Source organism: Carettochelys insculpta, chromosome 12, assembly GCF_033958435.1.
Source record: "Carettochelys insculpta isolate YL-2023 chromosome 12, ASM3395843v1, whole genome shotgun sequence".
Classification (NCBI taxonomy): domain Eukaryota; kingdom Metazoa; phylum Chordata; order Testudines; family Carettochelyidae; genus Carettochelys; species Carettochelys insculpta.
In genome coordinates this window covers 7,627,312-7,646,016 of record NC_134148.1, presented here as the reverse complement: position 1 = coordinate 7,646,016, position 18,705 = coordinate 7,627,312, and the positions used below count along the sequence as shown (strand labels likewise).

At 45.1% G+C, this 18,705-nt stretch overlaps 1 protein-coding gene across 3 annotated transcripts in view; it reads left to right on the top strand.

The window, feature by feature from the left end:
• The window catches only part of RCN2 (reticulocalbin 2), a 39,083-nt gene extending 24,242 nt beyond the window's left edge, over positions 1 to 14,841 (top strand). Inside the window, exons 7-9 of one of the 3 annotated variants that reach the window (XR_012647148.1) lie at positions 3,875 to 4,108; positions 7,945 to 8,094; positions 14,052 to 14,841. Coding sequence is in view for 1 of the 3 variants with exons in the window: in XM_075006821.1 (XP_074862922.1) it covers positions 3,875 to 4,027 (153 nt within the window). In the remaining 2 variants the exon portion in view is untranslated. Of the gene's footprint in view, positions 1 to 3,874; positions 6,018 to 6,369; positions 7,908 to 7,944; positions 8,095 to 14,051 lie in introns of those variants that run through there. The other 2 variants (XR_012647149.1, XM_075006821.1) reach the window with 2 other exon arrangements.
• Positions 14,842 to 18,705: the final 3,864 nt, after the last annotated feature.

Sequence of the window (18,705 nt, the reverse complement as noted above, 5' to 3'; positions counted from 1 at the left end):
AGAATCATAGGGCTGGAAGGGACCTCAGGAGGTCATCTAGTCCAGCTCCCTTCTTCAAGCAGGATCAACCTCAACTAAGTCATCCCAGCCAGGACCTTGTGAAGCCAGGAGTTATAAACCTCCGGGGATGGAGAATCTATCACCTCTGTAGGCAACGCATTCCAGTGCTTCACCACCCTCCTGGTGAAGTAGTTTTTCCTAATATCCAACCTATTGCTCTCCTTCAGACCATTGCTCCTTGTTCTGCTGACATCACTGAGAAGAGTTTCTCACCATCCTCTTTAGAGCTCCCCTTCAGGAAGTTGAAGGCTGCTATTAAATCACCCCTTAGTCTTCTCTTCTGAAAACTAAAGAAGCCCAAATCCCTCAGCCTCTCATAGGTTATGTGCTCCAGCCCCTTAATCATTTTTGTTGCCATGTGCTGAACCTGCTTCAGCACATCCACATCCTTTTTATACTGGGGGGCACAAAACTGGACACACTATTCCAGATGTGGCCTCACTAGTTGAATCGGGCATAATGTGCTATAAGGAGTTTAAACAGATTCCTCTAGCAGATTTCCTTCTTGGGTCTCCTCCCTGCATACAACGGAACCACTTAATGTCCCAGATAAAATGGTTTGTTTTGGTACATGGTTGTTGAATATCCCAGCCACTCTCCCTATCCCTTTTCTCTCTCGTAACTTGAGTTATCCAAATGTTCCTCCTTCTCACTGCCTTAGGTTATGTGACATTTCGGTCTGGGGAAAAAGTGTTCTGCCCTTCAAATTTTGTTCCTTTGAGACAGATGTCAGAAAGTGTACCACATTTTTGGTATGGAAAGTGTAGTTACTGAAGACATCTTCATTCAGTTGTCACTAGAAGAAAGAACTTGGCCAGGAGTTCAATGTTGGCTCTCAGTGTATCAGGTCTCTTTATTTTAAGGTTAAGTTGCAAACTGTTGAAATGACATTTCTGCAAAGATGTGAGTCCAGTCAGTCTTTGCCAGCACGAATGCCAATACCCTGATATTACTCGCATAAGTCTGATTAGTTTTTTTCAGTTTGCTCCATTCTTTGTTCAAGAATAATCTTATTTTTGCTGAATAAGTGACCATGTCTGTATGGACTTTCTTTAAAGGCTGTGTGGTCCACATCAGCTACTGATAATGGGCCATGTCCCTCCTGACTAAACTGACTTGATTTCTTTCTCCTCCCTTGTTGTTCACTACTCGACATTAACTGTTGATAACGGGTCACATCCTCCATGACTGAACAGACCTTGTCAACTCTGGCCCTTCCCTTGACTAAGACGCCCTCTTTAAATCCTCCTCTGAAGCACAACACACCCACCCACCCTCCCTCCCTTAGATATATGCATCCGATGAAGCGGGTCTTTTGCCCACAAAAGCTTATGCTCCAACATATATCTGTTCGTCTGTAAGGTGCCCCAGGACTTCTTATTGTTTTTGAAGATACAGATTAACTTGGCTACCTCTCTTGTACTTGAAACTTTTCAATAGTTCTCTGCTCATCCATTCGATTTTGTTTTTTTAAGATGACAGCTTAATCTTATAGGAGGCCACAGCATTTTTCAGGTTCTTTCCTAGCAAGGATTTCAGTAAACTTTTGGTTTACTATTATACTAGACTTCATCACTGGAAAGTGTCATTAATTTTTTTTAAATATTTCTGGCTGGCTTTACTATTTATATTTCTTACATCATCACAGAGGATTTATTTACAAAAACAAACAAAACTAATTTCTCATTTGAGACAAACCAACAGGGAAAAAAAGCGGGGGGAATAGTACAACTCTCCTCATAATTCACTATTGTGAATTGTGCCAAAATATGCCAAAACCTTTTCTACAGTACCTACCCAATAAAGAATAGATACATTTCCAGAGTGATAGGAGGAGAGAAGACTACTATGTTGAGCTATAAACTTTCGTCTTTTGAGACACACAGTGTATGATGCTTTTAAGCAGTACTTAAGTGAGACCTGCTTAAAACTCTTTGCCAGCTGTGCCTCTTCATCTTTAATCTTGCTGCTCATTATACTTACTCTTGTTCTGTTTAAGTGAATGAGGATTAAGATTGTGAGCTTCCTGCAAATTAGCTGCTGGACTTGCTGAACACATGCTTGCCTTTTACCTGGCTATCTCAAACACTTCAGAAAATAAAGGTTTTGCTTTGGCCTTGAGAGTGGGGGGGAAAAGTGACATTTTTCAAGGTTGAGGTTTGTGTGTATGCAACAGATAAAGTCTTATGAACTGTTATTTCCCCACTTCTAATGCTGAAGGTAAAAGAATTTTTCTATTTAATTGGAAAGAATTTGTCTGTAATGGGAAAGCTTCTGTGTAATAGTTCATCTGTCATATTCTGAAATTCAGTGGGGTTTTTTTAACTGTTCGTAAATTATATAAAAAATATCCATCGGCAGCTCTGTACTTCAGATGCTTTAAACTAACTTCTTTCAAATTCTACAGAAATATTTGACTTGGAAAGCTATGACTCAGAAAATATGCACGTGGGGCCAGCAAATTAGGAATATGGAAAATGGGAGTATCTACATCTTGACATAAAGAGCTAGGCCCTGTAGCTGAGAGTTGTAACTACTGCACATCCTTGAGTGGATCAGGCACAGAGAGGGACGTTCCACAGGAGCTGATCAGTGGATTATGTACTTCCTCTTCAAGTTCATTACAGGCATCAGAGAAGCTCAAATCCTGAATGAGGCGCCAATTATATGATATTTTTCATCTTAATCAACATACTGGGGACCTCCAGGGGTAAACGTAAAGTTGCCTGTAGCAGTGTTTCTCAATTTTTTTTTGATATATATAATCTAAGTACCCTTTTTCAAAAAAAAAAAAAAAAAGTACCCCCAGTACCTACAATTTTCAGGCACACAATTTTTTTTTCATACTATTGCAACACATTCGTTTACACTCCCAGTTCTCAATCTTTCCAGACTATTGTGCCCCCTTTGAGGATTTCTTTCATAACTCCAGTTTAAACTACTTGCTTACTAAATGAAACACTGTTACTGGCAAATTTATTTTCTCATTTTACCGTATAATTCTAAAATAAACAGTTGGAATATAAATACCATACTTACACTTCAGTGTGACACTTGAGCCTGTTTTACATTTGTGAGAAGCCTGAGGCCATGGGGCTGTACCATGTAACTTAGCTTCATGGTCCCCCCTGTGGTTTGGAACCCCAGGCTGTTGCCCTGCCTGCTGCCCCCTAATGCCAGTCCTGCCCTTGAGATTTCCCATAACCCATTCTGTGACCCCCTATGTTAAGAAACACAGAGCTAGATGAGTTGAGTACCCCCTGGAAGACTTCTGAGTACCTTGAGAGATACACGTATCCCTAATTGAGACCTGCAGGCCTGTAGGATGAGCTGAGTGTAGTTGGGAGATATAACAGACTTGTTCTGTGACTCTGCAGAAAGCATGATATACACTGATCAGGGGAATAAACAAAAAAACTTGCTGTTCTATTAAGATTCTTCATTGTCTTCTGCCGATTGTGGAGATTTCATTTAATGCTATCTCTTTCTGCTTGATCCTAGTGATATTTGGTAAGTTGTTGTAGAATTAAGTGAGGCTAAACATTCAGTTTTATAACTTTACTACAAGGAAAAAAATCAGAAAAAAACCCATATTCTAAATGTACAATTTTGACTAGTGAGGGGAAAATTACAGTGCTTCAAATATATAAAGGAAGTTTTTGATGTTTTGTTTTGTTCAGAGGTGACAGACCCTTATATTACAGGAGTCCCTTTTAACACCAATGGCATACACTGGACAGATCAATCCTAAATATTCATAAACTTAAGTATCAGCATACTGGACTAAATACAATGAGTTTCATTTATTTTAAAGGCTCTTCATCTGATTGAAGAAATGGATTTAAATGATGATAAAAAGCTCTCTGAAGCAGAGATTCTTGAGAACCAGGACCTGTTCCTTAGCAGCGAAGCAACAGATTACGGCAGGCAACTCCATGATGAGCGTTTCTACCATGAAGAACTTTAGTTTACTCATTTGTGACCTTGCTGTCTCAGTGTTGGTAAACTCAAGTTTTTCTTCAAAGTACTCAAATTTATAACATACACTGTAAGTTTTACTTTGTGATAATACACTAATTTTTGTGTGGTTTTTATTTGCATTCTAAATTTAATTAAGTACTTTTGCAATTTTCCATGGTCCTGTTTAACCTTAAAAACTAAGCTGAAATATTTAGTATTTCTATGATTCTATGAAAGCTGCTGGATTGTAGCTTTGGCATCTGAAAAAGTAAAAACATTTTTAAAGCTATATATTTTAGTACTGTAGTGTGAAATGAGTTCTTTTACCATACTTGAAGAGCGTGGGTGATTTAAGCATAAGTTACTAATCATTTATTTAGGTGGTTAATGTTTTCAGAAGTTTAGGGGGTGAGGGGAATATCAATGTTTAGAATCACTAACATGTTTTGTTTAAAACACTCGCAGGAGCATTCAGGATTAATACCTCACTTGTTTAAGAGGTTTCTCCTTATTTTTAAATGACTTCTGTAGCAGCTTAACTGTATGATATAAAACCTTATATTTCTGCATCTGTATAGATAATTATTTTAATGTAGAATTGTACATCATTAGAGGTATATAATATTTCAGTTTCAGAGTCCACTCTTATCAGATTAAAACAGTTTGTTCCATCTTTCTATTTTTCATTTCTAAGCTTAGTCCTGATCTTTGATCATCTAAAGGAACTATTGTTGCATATCTATTAAGTCAAAGCAAACAAAGCAGTCCAGTAGCATTTTAAAGGCTAACAAAATAATTTATTAGGTGTTGAGCTTTCGTGGGACAGACCCACTTCTTCAGACCATAGTCTGGTATGGCTATGGTCTGAAGAAGTGGGTCTGTCACACGAAAGCTCATCTCTTATTAAATTATTTCATTAATCTGAAAAGTGCTACTGGAATGCTTTTTTGTTTTGATAGAATATAGATTAACACATCTATATCTCTCTTAATATTTATTAAGGGATAACAAGAAAGGTGCTCCATGTATTGAGACATTACAGTTTATCCAGTTACCATATTGCCAATGAAAACTGGTATTCCTATGTCTGCTGTACATCAAGCAATATTCAGTTCTTTTTTATGGGATTACAGTAAACTAACCCCATATTTCTCCTGTTATCTTCAAGATATTGGAACTCTTCCTGTGAAATTAGGTAGCATGCTTAGCTATTCTGTTATCTGAACTTAACAGAAGATATAAAGAGCTAAACGTGCATTTGGAATTTTTCTGAATTAAACCTGGAATTATGGAATGAGACAATTTTTAATGGAATGTTCAGCTAAAACAAACTTGGAAGCAGACAGTGATTCTACAATTACAGCACTAATATTTTTAGAATAATCTAAGCTATTTGGTGGGGTGACATACACCATCAGTAGCATTAAAAAAGAGAGCATCTTCCTATTATCTGAAACTGAGGTTAATGGTTAAGTACCAGAAAGGCTAAAAAGCCTTAAAAACTGGGAAGGGGGGATGGAAAGTTAGTAATTTTTTTTTCCTTTTAAATTTTTGCATTTGCTAAATCTATTCTAGCCCTTCCCCCCCCCCCGCCGCCCCTTTTCTCATGCTCCATGTGTTAAAGGAAACTTGTATAGAAACCACAAGAAAAAGTCAGCCATTCTCCTATGTATCTTTTCGTGGACATATTTGAACTCTGTTTGCTGACTTCAGTTATGTGGTCATGCCTTTTTATTTTTATTTAAATACAGCTACAGTTCCAAGTTTTTGTTAGTATTCAGAAAAAAAAAACATTTGATAAGCATTTAGTTCTCTCTGCTAAACATAGATGCTCATCTGAAACTGTACATGATCAGATCTCTATTTTGGAACACCACAATATAGTATTGTCCATTTAATCAATTAAACAGATCTGAGTTAATTCATCAAAACAAAAAGCAGTCAAGTTGCACTTTAAAGACTAGCAAAGTGGTTTATTAGGTGAGCTTTTGTGGGACAGACCCACTTCTTCAGACCATAGCCAGACCAGAACAGACTCAATATTTAAGGCACAGAGAACCAAAAACAGTAAGCCAGGAGGACAAATCAGAAAAAGATAATCAAGGTGAGCAAATCCAGAGAGTGTGGGGGTGGGGGGGAAGGTCAAGAATTAGACAGGGCCAGACGAATACCCAGAGACCAGCTATTCCAAGACTGGCCCAAAAAAGCCAAGAACAGAACACCACTGGTCATCACCTACAGCCCCCAACTCACACCACTGCAACGAATTATTAAAGACCTACAACCTATCCTTAATCAGGATGCCACACTCCAGAAGGCCCTGGGTGACATGCCTTTTCTCTCCTACAGACAACTTCCCAACATCATGAGGATCCTCACTAACAGCCACAGTCTATACCCCAGGAATACCAGTCCTGGAACCTTTCCCTGCAACAAAGCCCGCTGCCAGCTTTGTCCACATATCTTCTCTGGAAGTACCATCACTGGACCTAACCAGGTTACTCACAGAATCATGGGCATTTTCTCATGCTCCTCTACTAACATCTTATATGCCATCATGTGCCAACAATGCCCAGATGCTTTGTATATTGGACAGACATCTAACTCCCTTAGACAAAGGGTCAATGGGCACAAAACAGACATCAAAACACTCCAGATCCACAAACCAGTTAGTCAACATTTTAATGGAATGGGGCATTCTGTCAATGACCTCAAGGTATGTATGTTACTGAAAAGAAATTATCGCACCGTTTGGGAAAGAGAAACGGCCGAGCTGGCTTTTATATTCAAATTTGGCACATTAACACATGGTTTAAATTGTGATGGGAACTTTGAGTCACTATAGGGGCTTGTCTGCATACTTGGCTCAGTCTAATTCTTGACCTTCCCCCCCCACCCCTCCACTCTCTGATTTGCTCACCTTGATTATCTTTTTCTGATTTGTCCTCCTTGCTTACTGTTTTTGGTTCTCTGTGCCTTAAATATTGAGTCTGTTCTGGTCTGGCTATGGTCTGAAGAAGTGGGTCTGTCCCATGAAAACTCACCTAATAAACCATTTTGCTAGTCTTTAAAGTGCTATTTGACTGCTTTTTGTTTTGATAGTGTATAGACTAGCATGGCTTCCTCTGAGTTAATTCATGTGACACACAAACATTTTCTGTCTCTCAATAATATTCTGAAAAGTGTAATTGTTCAAAAACATCCTTATTTGCCCAAAGACAGATGCAATAGAAAGCAATTTAAGAGCTACGTGCGGTTGTCAACTTTACATATTGAAAATCCCCAAGTTTTATTTGGGGGCAGGAATAAAATAAGATTTCCCAGAAAAATACTTGTTTTCATTTTTTATTTATTTTTTTTGTGTTTGGCTCTTGAAAAGCCAAATGGTCAATTTTATAATAGCAATAGAATATAAACAGCTATTTGGGTCACAGCAAAACTGGGCACCTTAAGTTGCTTAAAGAGATTTAATTTTTTATGTACATTTAATAAAGCCCTCCTCTAAACATTATTTTCCTAGGGTTTTCTTTCCTCACAGCCCTTCATTGTTTTGAGTAAAAGGATGCATTGTTTTGTATTGATGGTTTTGCATATCAATAGTATTAATGATTTTCGTAACTACCCATGACACTATGAAGGGTGGTTTCAATATGTGATTCCTTGGTTTGCTAACTCTATTAGCAAACCAGATGTGTAAGGATAAAGTGTTTTTGTTTTGTTTTCAATATAGTGTTGATGACACTCTTAACAAAACATATTTACAGTTCCCAGGAGCTTCTCACCATGATTATAAGAGTTTTGCGCTGGAGACTGTATCTTAAATGTTAGTGTCCTTTTTTCAAGACTTCTACTTTTAGTTATTTAAATTAAAGTTTTAAACAAGTTTCTCTGAAATGTGTATTTTGCTGAATTCATCTCTTACAGCTTTCACCCAGGTGTCCATCCACTTTTACAATTGAGGAATTCTAAACTACAATATTATTGACTGAAGCCTTGGCCTATACTACAGTTAGGTCAATGGAAAGCAGCTTATGATCTCTTAAGCATCTTTGCTGAAACATAACTCCCACCAGTGTAAGTTGCCCACTACCTCAACCTCAGTCCACCTTCACGAGAGCCCTAATACTTAGGTCAGCATAACTCAGCACCAGTGTCTACACTGTTATGACTACATTGAGTGTTGCTGCCTCTCAGAAGTCATTCCACACAGTCCAGCACTTGTAGTTAAAAAGGTACAAGTGCTCTGAGTAAGGATGTGCATTGTGACCACTGGGGACGTTGTTGGACATGCATAAGTAATTTAATTACTGTAGTAGCTCAGGCTGTATGTTGACTTAACTTAGGTCTGCATAATGTTGTAGCATAGATGTAGGGGGTTGGGGGGGGGTGAAAATAGACCCCAGGACTTCTTGGTGTACCCTGTACTGGGCTTGGTACTTTGAGCAAGTGTCTGTGTGGGGGTGTGTCCTGAGAGTCCTTGGAAAGGCTATGGCTGGGGCAGGACATCCTCCTCCACTACCCTCCAGCCCATCCTTCATGGCTGGGAGCCCCAGGGCTGTAGCTGGTGGCTCCAGGAGTGATTTGATGGACCTGGGCGCCCTACTTACTGCCTTAATTTACTTACAAAGTGAACTAAGCGAAAATAATTAAGGCCCCTTTTATTCTGAACGAGTGTCTCCACCCAGAGCTTTAATACAGTTTAAGTAATCCATTTTCAATTCACCCTTTGAGTTAATGCACATTATATTTCCTAAATCTTGTCATGTATACATGCTCTGTTTGCATCTCCCAGGAATCATGCTGCATTGTGTAGAGGTCATATCTTGAACAAAACTAAACAAATTCCAGTTACTAAATCACTTGCTAGAATGCACTGAACACGCAAATTGCTCTGCTTGTTCTGAAACCCCCCAGTTTATTAACCCAAAGCTCTATACAACTCCTTGCAACAGCCTGAACACATGGTATATTGACATATGAATCAGGTCAGGCATGTACAGGGAATGTAACATGACAGTATCTGAAAGAGCATTCATTTTACGAATGCTACGGTTTGAGAAATCTGACCTCGTTTGCCAAAACACAGAGTATCATGTATGTTTTACATCTACCGTAACAACACATTCCACTCCACCTCAGTTCTTCTGGGAAGAGAATGAGAAAGGGAGTAAACCACATGTGACAGATATGATTCACATCACTTAATGTACTAGTTACAGGTGCTCAAATGCTATGGAGAAAATGACAGAGGATGAAGCAATACAGGATAAAACAGAACCTCTATTGGTTCTGTTGAATAATACTAATCATAGAATCATAGAACACTAGGACCGGAAGGGGCCTCGAGAGGCCATCGAGTCCAGTCCCCTGCCCCGATGGCAGGACCGACCACTACACCATCCCCGATAGACATCTATCTAATCTGTTCTTAAATATCTCCAGCGAGGGAGATTCCACAACCTCCCTTGGCAACTTATTCCAGTACTTGACCACCCTGACAGTTAGGAACTTTTTCCTAATGTCCAACCTAAACTTCCCTTGCTGCAGTTTAAGTCCATTGCCTCTTGTTCTCTCCTCAGAGGCCAAGAAGAACAAGTTTTCTCCCTCCTCCTCATGACACCCTTTAAGATATCTGAAAACCACTATCATGTCCCCCCTCAATCTTCTTTTTTCCAAGCTAAACAAGCCCAATTCTTTCAGCCTTTCTTCATAAGTCATGTTCTCCAGACCTTTTATCATTCTAGTTGCTCTTCTCTGGACCTTCTCTAATTTCTCCACATCTTTCTTGAATTGGGGTGCCCAGAACTGGACACAATATTCCAGCTGAGGCCTAACCAGCGCAGAGTAGAGCGGTAGAATGATTTCTCGTGTCTTGTTCATCACACACCTGCTAATGCATCCCAGAATCATGTTTGCTTTTTTTGCAACAGCATCACACTGTTGACTCATATTTAACTTGTGATCTACTAGAACCCCTAGGTCCCTTTCTGCTGTACTCCTTCCTAGACAGTCTTTTCCCATTCTGTATGTGTGAAACAGATTATTCCTTCCTAAGTGCAGCACCTTACATTTATCTTTATTAAACTTCATCCTGTTTACTTCAGACCATTTCTCTAATTTATCTAGATCATTCTGAATTATGACCCTATCCTCCAAGGTAGTTACAACCCCTCCCAGCTTGGTATCATCTGCAAACTTAATAAGCGTACTTTCTATGCCAATATCCAAATCATTAATGAAGATATTGAACAGAACTGGTCCCAAAACAGACCCCTGCGGAACCCCACTTGTTACGCTTTTCCAGCTGGATTGAGCACCATTAACAACTACTCTCTGGGTGCGATTAGCCAGCCAGTTATGCACCCACCTTATTGCAGCGTGATTTAAGTTGGACTTGCCTAGTTTGTCGATAAGAATATTATGCGAGACCGTATCAAATGCTTTACTAAAGTCTAGGTATACCACATCCACTGCTTCTCCCTTATCTACGAGTCTCGTTATCGTGTCAAAAAAAGCTATCAGGTTGGTTTGACATGATTTGTTTTTTACAAAACCATGCTGGCTGTTCCCTATCGCTTTACTACCTTCCAAGTGCTTGCAGATGACTTCCTTAACTACCTGCTCCATTATCTTTCCTGGCACAGAAGTTAAGCTTACTGGCCTGTAATTTCCTGGGTTGTTCTTATTCCCCTTTTTGTAGATGGGCACTATATTTGCCCTCTTCCAGTCTTCTGGAATCTCTCCTGTCTCCCATGACTTTCCAAAAATGAGAGCTAACGGCTCAGCTACCTCTTCTATCAGCTCCTTGAGGATTCTAGGATGCATTTCATCAGGCCCTGGTGACTTGCAGACATCTAATTTTTCCAAATGGTTTTTAACTTGTTCTTTTTTTATTTCAAAAACTAACTCTACCCCTTTTCCACCAGCATTCACTATGTCAGGCATTCCTTCAGACTTCTCTGTGAAGACCGAAACAAAGAAGTCATTAAGCATCTCTGCCATTTCCAAGTTCCCCATTACTGTTTCTCCCTCCTCACTGAGCAATGGCCCTACCCTGTCCTTGGTCTTCCTAAATGTGTCTTCCATACATAGGCCAGAGGCAATGAGTAGCATCTCTATGCTGACCTGGCTAGAAAAAAGATAAGGAAAAATCTGAGTATTTCTGTATCTTACAACAGTATTGTTTTTATAGTTTCCCATCTCAAGCTATCTGTTCCTCACCTGTATGCAGATGGGGAAAAAAATAAGGAGGTTATGTTGCCTGGTATATTAAAAATATACACCTGGACTGAGGTTGAGATGGAGATAGACTTGTTGAGATTTTCTGGGTAAGGTTAAAAGGAGTGAAAAACAAGATCTCATGGTAAGGGTCTACTACAGAACACCTAACCAGGAAGAAGATGGGGATGTAGCTTTTTTTTAAAAGAGCTAACAAAGTCATCCGAAGCACAGGACTTTGTGGTGATGTGGGACTTCAACAATCCAGACATCTGCTGGGAAAACAACACAGTAGTACACAGATCATCAAGCAAGTTCTTGGAATGTATTGGGGACAATTTTTTTCATTTCAGAAGTTGGAAGAAAGCTATTGGGGGAGGGCTGTTCTAGATTTGATTTCAATAAACAGGGAAGCACTGCTTGAGAATTTGAAATAAAAGGGCAGCTTGTGTGAAAGTGGTCATGAAATGATACAGTTCATCGTTCTAAGGAACGGTAGAAGGGAAAACAGCAAAATAAACAATGGGAGCAGACGATAATAAGCTCAGGGAGTTGGCAGGTAAGGTCCCACAGAAAGCAAAAGTCAGGCCTGGTTTATACTAGGGCTCAGAATCGATCCCAGATTCTATCTCGCTGGCATAGCTAGAATTGATGTATCAGGATCGACTTTGTTCCCTGGTTTGAATCAGGGATCTCTGGGTTTACACTGATGTCCCTTATGCCATATGGCAGTGTGGAGTACAAGGTCACCAGCCAAGTCCAGAGAGATCGATTTTGCCATGTCTTCACTGATGCGGCAACATTGATCTTCAGAAGATTGATCACAGTGCATCGAACCCCCCAGGAAGTATGGACATGCTATCAGAGGGAAGATTGAAGATAGTTGGCAGTTTTTTCAAAGGGATGTTATTATGGATGCAAGAGCACAGTATTTGACTGCATAGAAAATATAAGTATAGCAAGAAACCATGCTGGCTTCACCAGGAGCTAGTAAATGATCTCAAAATAAGACATCCCATAAAAAGTGGAAATTAGGTCAAATTACAATGGATGAATATAAACAAATAACAGATATGAAGCATCAGAATTAGAAAGGCAAAGGCTCAAAATGATATCCATTTAGCTGGAGACATAAAGGCTACATCTACACTACAGCATTCTGTCGACAGAAGTTACTGTCAGAAGATATCTTCCGACAAAACTTCTGTCGACAGATTGCAGCCATACGTGAACGTGTACTGCTCTGGATGCACTCTGTTGACAGACAGCAGCCAGACTGCCTGCTTGCTTGCTTGGCAGAATGGCCAACCAGAATCACAGCAGACAGGTCTGCCCGGTGTCCCAGAAGCCCTGTCTGTCAACAGAGGGCCCCCCGGAGCATCCACACTGGCTTTCTGTCAATAGATTCTGCCAAGAAAGGTGTTCTGCTTCCTTGCTTAGAAAAGTTAGGTCTCTTGAAATCACCAGGACCTAATGAAATACATTCTGGAATACTCCAGGAGCTGACCGAGGAGGTATCTGAGCTGTCATATTAGAAAAGTCCTGGAAGACAGGAGAGATTCCAGAAGACTGGAAAAGGGCAAATATAGTGCTCATCTATAAAAAGGGAAATAAGGACACCTCAGGAAACTACAGACTAATCAGCTTAACTTCTGTTCCAGGAAAGATAATGGAGCAAATAATTAAGGAATCCATTTGTAAGCATCTGGAATATAACAAGGTAACAAGTAGCAGTCATCATGGATTGTCAGGAACAAATCATGGCAAACAAACCTGATAGCTTTCTTTGTTAGGATAAGCGTCATGGATAAGGAGGTAGTGATAGACCTGGTATACCTAAACTTCAGTAAAGCATTTCATGCAGTCTCACATGACCTAGAGAGGTGGTGGAATCTCTATTATGAGAGGTTTTTAAGTCCTAGCTTGACAAAGTCCTGACGGGGATGATTTAGTTAGGGTTGATCCTACTTTAGGCAGGGGGCTGCACTCAATGACCTCCTGCGAGGGAACATCTACACGCCAAAGTAGCACACATCGAAATAAGGGTGCCAGGAACAGCTGCAGACAGGGTCACAGGGCAGACTAGCGCTTCTGGGGCAACAGCTAGCCGCTCCCTTAAAGGGCCCCTCCCAGACACACACAGCCTGCACAGCATACGGTCTGCAGAGCCATAGGCACGCACACCTCAAGCGACGCAGTCATGGACCCCCAGCAGCAGCAGCAGCCAGAGGTCCACCCAGCCGCCCCTGTAGGAGCAGTGCTCGCCCTGCTCAATGCCATGCAGGAGGCAGCTGATCACATCCTAGCCACAGAGGAGGAGCTGCCCGCAGGGGAGGAGGAAGCAACCCCTAACCCTGCAGCACCCCGCCCCCCCCCACCTCACACGCCACCGGCTGTGGAGCTACCCCACCAGCACCGACTGGTGGGAGCGGCTGGTGCTTGGAGAGTGGGACGACGACCGCTGGCTCAGGAACTTTCACATGAGCCGGCAGACATTTCTGGAGCTATGCCAGTGGCTCACCCCCACACTGAGGCACCAGGACACCTTCATGCGGCGTGCCTTCAGTGTGGAGAAACGGGTTGGCATCACTGTCTGGAAGTTGGCCACTCCAGACAGCTACCGATCCGTGGGCCAGCAGTTTGGCGTCGGCAAGGCCACCGTCGGGGCTGTCCTCATGGAGCTAAGAGGACCCACGGGGGGAGGGGGAGGCAGCCCTGGCAGGAGAGGGGAGGGGAGGGTAACCCTGGCAGGAGAGGGCCACACACATCCTGCACACCCCTCACTGGTGCTCTCCCATGTGCTTCCCCTGCAGGTCGTCCTTGCCATCAACGCCCTGCTCCTCCACAGGCTCGTGAGGCTTGGGGACCCGGATGCCGCCATCGCGGGCTTTGCCTCCCTGGGCTTCCCCAATTGCTTCAGGGCTCTGGATGGGACCCACATCCCCATCCGCGCCCCAGAGCACAGTGGAGGACGCTACCTAAACCGGAAGGTCTACCACTCAGTAGTCCTCCAGGCCTTGGTGGACAGCCGGGGCCGCTTCCTGGACATATATGTGGGCTGGCCTGGCAGCACCCACGACGCCCAGGTATTCCGGAACTCGGGCCTGTGCCGCCGGCTGGAGGCGGGGACCTTCATCCCCCAGCGGGAGATCCCTGTGGGGGACACCACCATGCCCCTCTGCGTCATCGCAGACGCGACATACCCCCTCTGGCTCTGGCTCATGCACCCTTACACGGGCCACCTGTCAGCCAGCCAGGAGCGCTTCAACATGCGCCTGAATCATGCGCGCCAGGTGGTGGAGTGCACATTTGGCCGCCTCAAGGGGCACTGGAAGTGTCTCCTCACCCGCCTTGATGTGGGTCCCACCAACATCCCCCAGATTGTGGGTGCGTGGAGGCCGGCAGGGCCGATGTGCAGCCACCCGCTGCCCCCAGTCGCCAGGTGGACCCCGAAGGGACCCAGGTCCGGGAGGCCCTGCGGGCCCAGTTCGACGAGGCTGCAGGGTGAACGCTGGCAGGCCCCCCACTGCACCCCCCCCCGCCACAACACTCCCTGCCCCTACGCCCACACCACAGAGCACCCAAGAGCACCCCCCCCACACTTTTCTTGTAAATAAAAACAGACATGTTTGTCGTGAAACCAGAATATATATCTTGAATTGTTCTTCTTATATTATAACTATGTACAGCCAAAATAAATATTATATATATACGTATTATAAGATGAAAGGAAAAAAAAGGGGAAGACAACGAAGGGGAGAACTATTTACATGGGGGGCAGGTATCATCATAACATAACAGGACAGGGGTCTAATACAAACTATTTACAAAACATAGGTGAGGGGGATATATACACAGGGGGAGGGGGGGCCACGTCCTGGGCCCCACACCCCCAAATGTCCAGTGCTGGGGGTGGGCAGCCGTGACCCGCGCCTTGGCCGCAGCCCAGTCCGGGGCTGGCTGGGGGCTGGGCAGACCGGAAGACAAGGCCGGCGGGTGTCAGCTGGCCCCAGGTCCCCATCGGTGGATGGGCCCTCGGTGGCGGACGGCGGTGCGACGGTGGTTGGAGCAGCGGGTGGAGTGGCGGGTGGAGCGGGCAGAGGAGCGGCCGGCGCAGCATGGGGGGCCAGGTAGTCCACTATGCGCTCAAAAGTGTGCATAAAGGCCCCCCATGCCTCCTGGCGCCAGGCCAGCGCCTGCTCTTGGAGCCGGAGGCGCCGCTCCTCCACCCGCAGACGCTGCTCAGAGACCTCCAGCTGCCGACGAAGGATGGCCAGCAGCTGGGGGTCCGTCGCCATCCGGTGGTGGTGCTGGCTCCGCTGTCGTCCCCGCCCTGGGGCCGGTCGGTGCTCCGCCGAGGGGCTGGCTTGGAGTTATGGCCCTGGTGGGCTCTCTGGGACCACTGACACCTCACCGGCGCTTTCCGGTCCTTGTGATGGTGCAGCTGCGGAACACGGGGGGGAGGAAGAGTGGAGACAACCGTTAGTGTGGGCCCCAAGCCGTGGCCCTTGTCCCCCGACCCCTCTGCTGCTGGTTCCCCATCCCTGGGAGATGCTGCTGCTGCTGCTGATGGGTGTCCCGCCCCCTCCCCCCGGGGGACCCTAGGTTCCGCTCCCCCCATCCGCAGGGATGAGGCATGGCACTGTTGTGCTGGGGGGGCAGAGGCTGATGCATTCTTCTGAGGGACATGCCACTGCTGTCCTTGGGGCCATGGTCATCTGGGCATGGAGAGGGCCCTGGTCATATCTATTACCCCCACCCCTCAACCCCGGGGGTGTGCACCAGGGGGAGTACATACCTGATGGTCCACTCCCACGGTCGGGGGACACCCAGTGGGCGGATGCCCTGCTGGAGCTACGGGATGGGATATGGATCTGGAGCCCTGCATTGCTGGAGGAGGACTCCCCCTCCTCCTCCTCCTCCAGTGCCCAGGGGTGGGCTCTTGGGGGGGCCCCTGGGGTGCGGGGCTTACCTCCGGGGCAGACTCCACCTCTGGGGCCTGCTGGGGCTCGTTGGCTGAGGTATCAAGAGTGGCCAGAGGGGAGGAGGTGTGCCGGGGGCCCAGGATGGCCCTGAGCTCCCTGTAAAAGGGGCAAGTGACGGGGGCGGCCCCAGATTGGCCGGCCGCATCCTGGACCCGGGCATAACCCTGCTGCAGCTCCTTGACCTTACTCCTGACGTGGTCAGGAGTGCGGGCAGGGTGACCCCGGGCGGCCAGGCCCTCGGCCAGCTGAGCGAACGCAGCCGCGTTCCGCCTCTTGCTCCCCATTACCTGGAGCACCTCCTCCTCACTCCAGAGCCCCAGCAGGTCCCAAAGCTCAGCCTCCATCCAGGAGGGGCCCCGCTGCCTCTTCCCAGCCTGGCTGCCAGTCTGGGAGCCCTGGCTCCCCTTGGGGCGGGGGTGTGCCCTGGGGGCACTTAGGGAGCTGGGGGGCGGCCATCGCAGCGCTGGGGGGCTCTTGTGGCTGCAGAGGAGAGTGCAGGCTGGCCGCATGGCTGTGCTGCTGCCTGCACACTCTCTCAGCTTCCTGCACAGGAAGGCAGGGGGCGGGGACCTTTAAGGGGCCGCTGCACGCGGCGACCATCGAGCTCAGGGGCTGGAGAGAGCGTCTCTCAACCCCTCAGCTGATGGCCACCATGGTGGACCCCGCTATTTCGATGTTGCGGGATGCGCAACGGCTACACGTTCCCTACTTCGACGCTGAACGTCGAAGTAGGGCGCTATTCCTATCTCCTGATGGGGATAGAGACTTTGACGTCTTGCCGCCTTACGTCGATGTCAACTTCGAAATAGCGCCCGCCACATGTAGCCGTGACAGACGCTATTTCGAAGTTGGCGCGGCTACTTCGAAGTAGCCAGCACGTGTAGACGTGGCTAATAAGTCGCAGCCATGCGGGAAGAGCATAAAAGTGGGATTCCACAAGGGATCAGTTTTGGGACTGGTTCTGTTCAATATCTTCATCAACATTTTAGTTAGCGGCATAGTGTGTCTTAATCTGGAAGGAGTTTCAAGTGCTTTGGAGAACAGGGTTAAAATTTAAAATGATTTGTACAAACTGAAGAAATGATCTGAGGCAAATATGCTGAAGTTCAGTAAGGACAAATGCAAAGTATTCCACTTAGGAAAAAGAAATCTGTTTCACAAAAACAAACTGGTAAGTGACTGTCTAGGCGGGATACTGCAGAAAGAGATCTAGGAATCAGTGGACCACAAGCTAAATATCAGTCAACAGTGTGACACTGCAGAAAAGCAATCATCACTTAGGAATGCATTAACAGGAACATGTAAGCAAGACATGAGGAGTAATTCTGCTCTAGTCTGCACTGATTAGGCTTCAACTGGAGTATTATGTCTAGTTCTGGGCATCACATTTCAAGAAAGATATGGAAAATTAAAGAAGGTCCAGCAACAGAAATGATTAAAGATCTAGAAAACATGACCTATGAGGGACAATTGAAAGAATTAGGTGTGTTTAATTTGGAAAAGAGAAGACTGAGAGGGGATATAAGTTTTCATTAACCTAAAAGGTTGTGAGAAGGAGGGAGAAAAATTCTCCTTTTGAGGGTAGGACAAGAAGTAATGGGCTTAAATTGCAGCAAAGAAGGTTTAGGTTGGATATTAGGAAAAACTTAGCTGTCAGGGTAGTTAAGCACTGGAATAAATTGCCTAGGGAGGCTGTGGAATCTCCACTGTTGGAGTTACAGTAGTGCCTCGAGTTATGTGAGGGTTGTGTTCCCGTGCACTCTCGCCTAACTTGAATTTTGTTAGTCATGGCATGGGTTTTTCCTCCAGCAGAATGGATGTTCAGCAGGTGGGAAAGCAGCAGGAGCAACTGGAGCTGTTTTGAAAGGTAAGTCCTGGGGTTGGGGCTGTGGGAGGGGGGCAGGGGTTAAGCCTGGGGTGGGTTAGGGCTGCAAAGGAGCATCGGGGGTGGTGAGCTGAGACCTCATAGCCCTTTGGGGTTTCAACCAGATACGCAGCCCTTTGGTGGGGTTCAGCTGGAGCTGTGTGAGTTGGGGGGTGAACTGGAGCTGGGTATTGGGGGTGGTGAGCCACAGCTGCATGCAGGGATGGGGAGAATGAGCTGGAGTGGGGGTGAACCAGGGCTGCACAGGCTGTGGTGGGGCGGGGTTTGAACTAGGGCTGAAGGGAGTAGGATTTTCAGTTGCATTTAACTTGTGTTAACGCGAGTGAAACACAACTCTAAATTGTGCATTTCAAGGGTTTACTGTATTTAAGAACAGGCTAGATTAACATCTGTCGGGGAGATCTAGATAGTGCTTGGTTTTGTCACGAGTGCAGGGTGCTGGACTCTAACCTCTCAAGATCCCATCCATTTCTACTATTCTATGAATGTTAATCTACAAGGGTTTTATTTAAAGCAACAAAAAATATATTTAAAAAGTTTTAAAATGGTTAGAAATCTCTCTACCGCTGTCGTTATAAAAGGAGAATGAGACAAGAA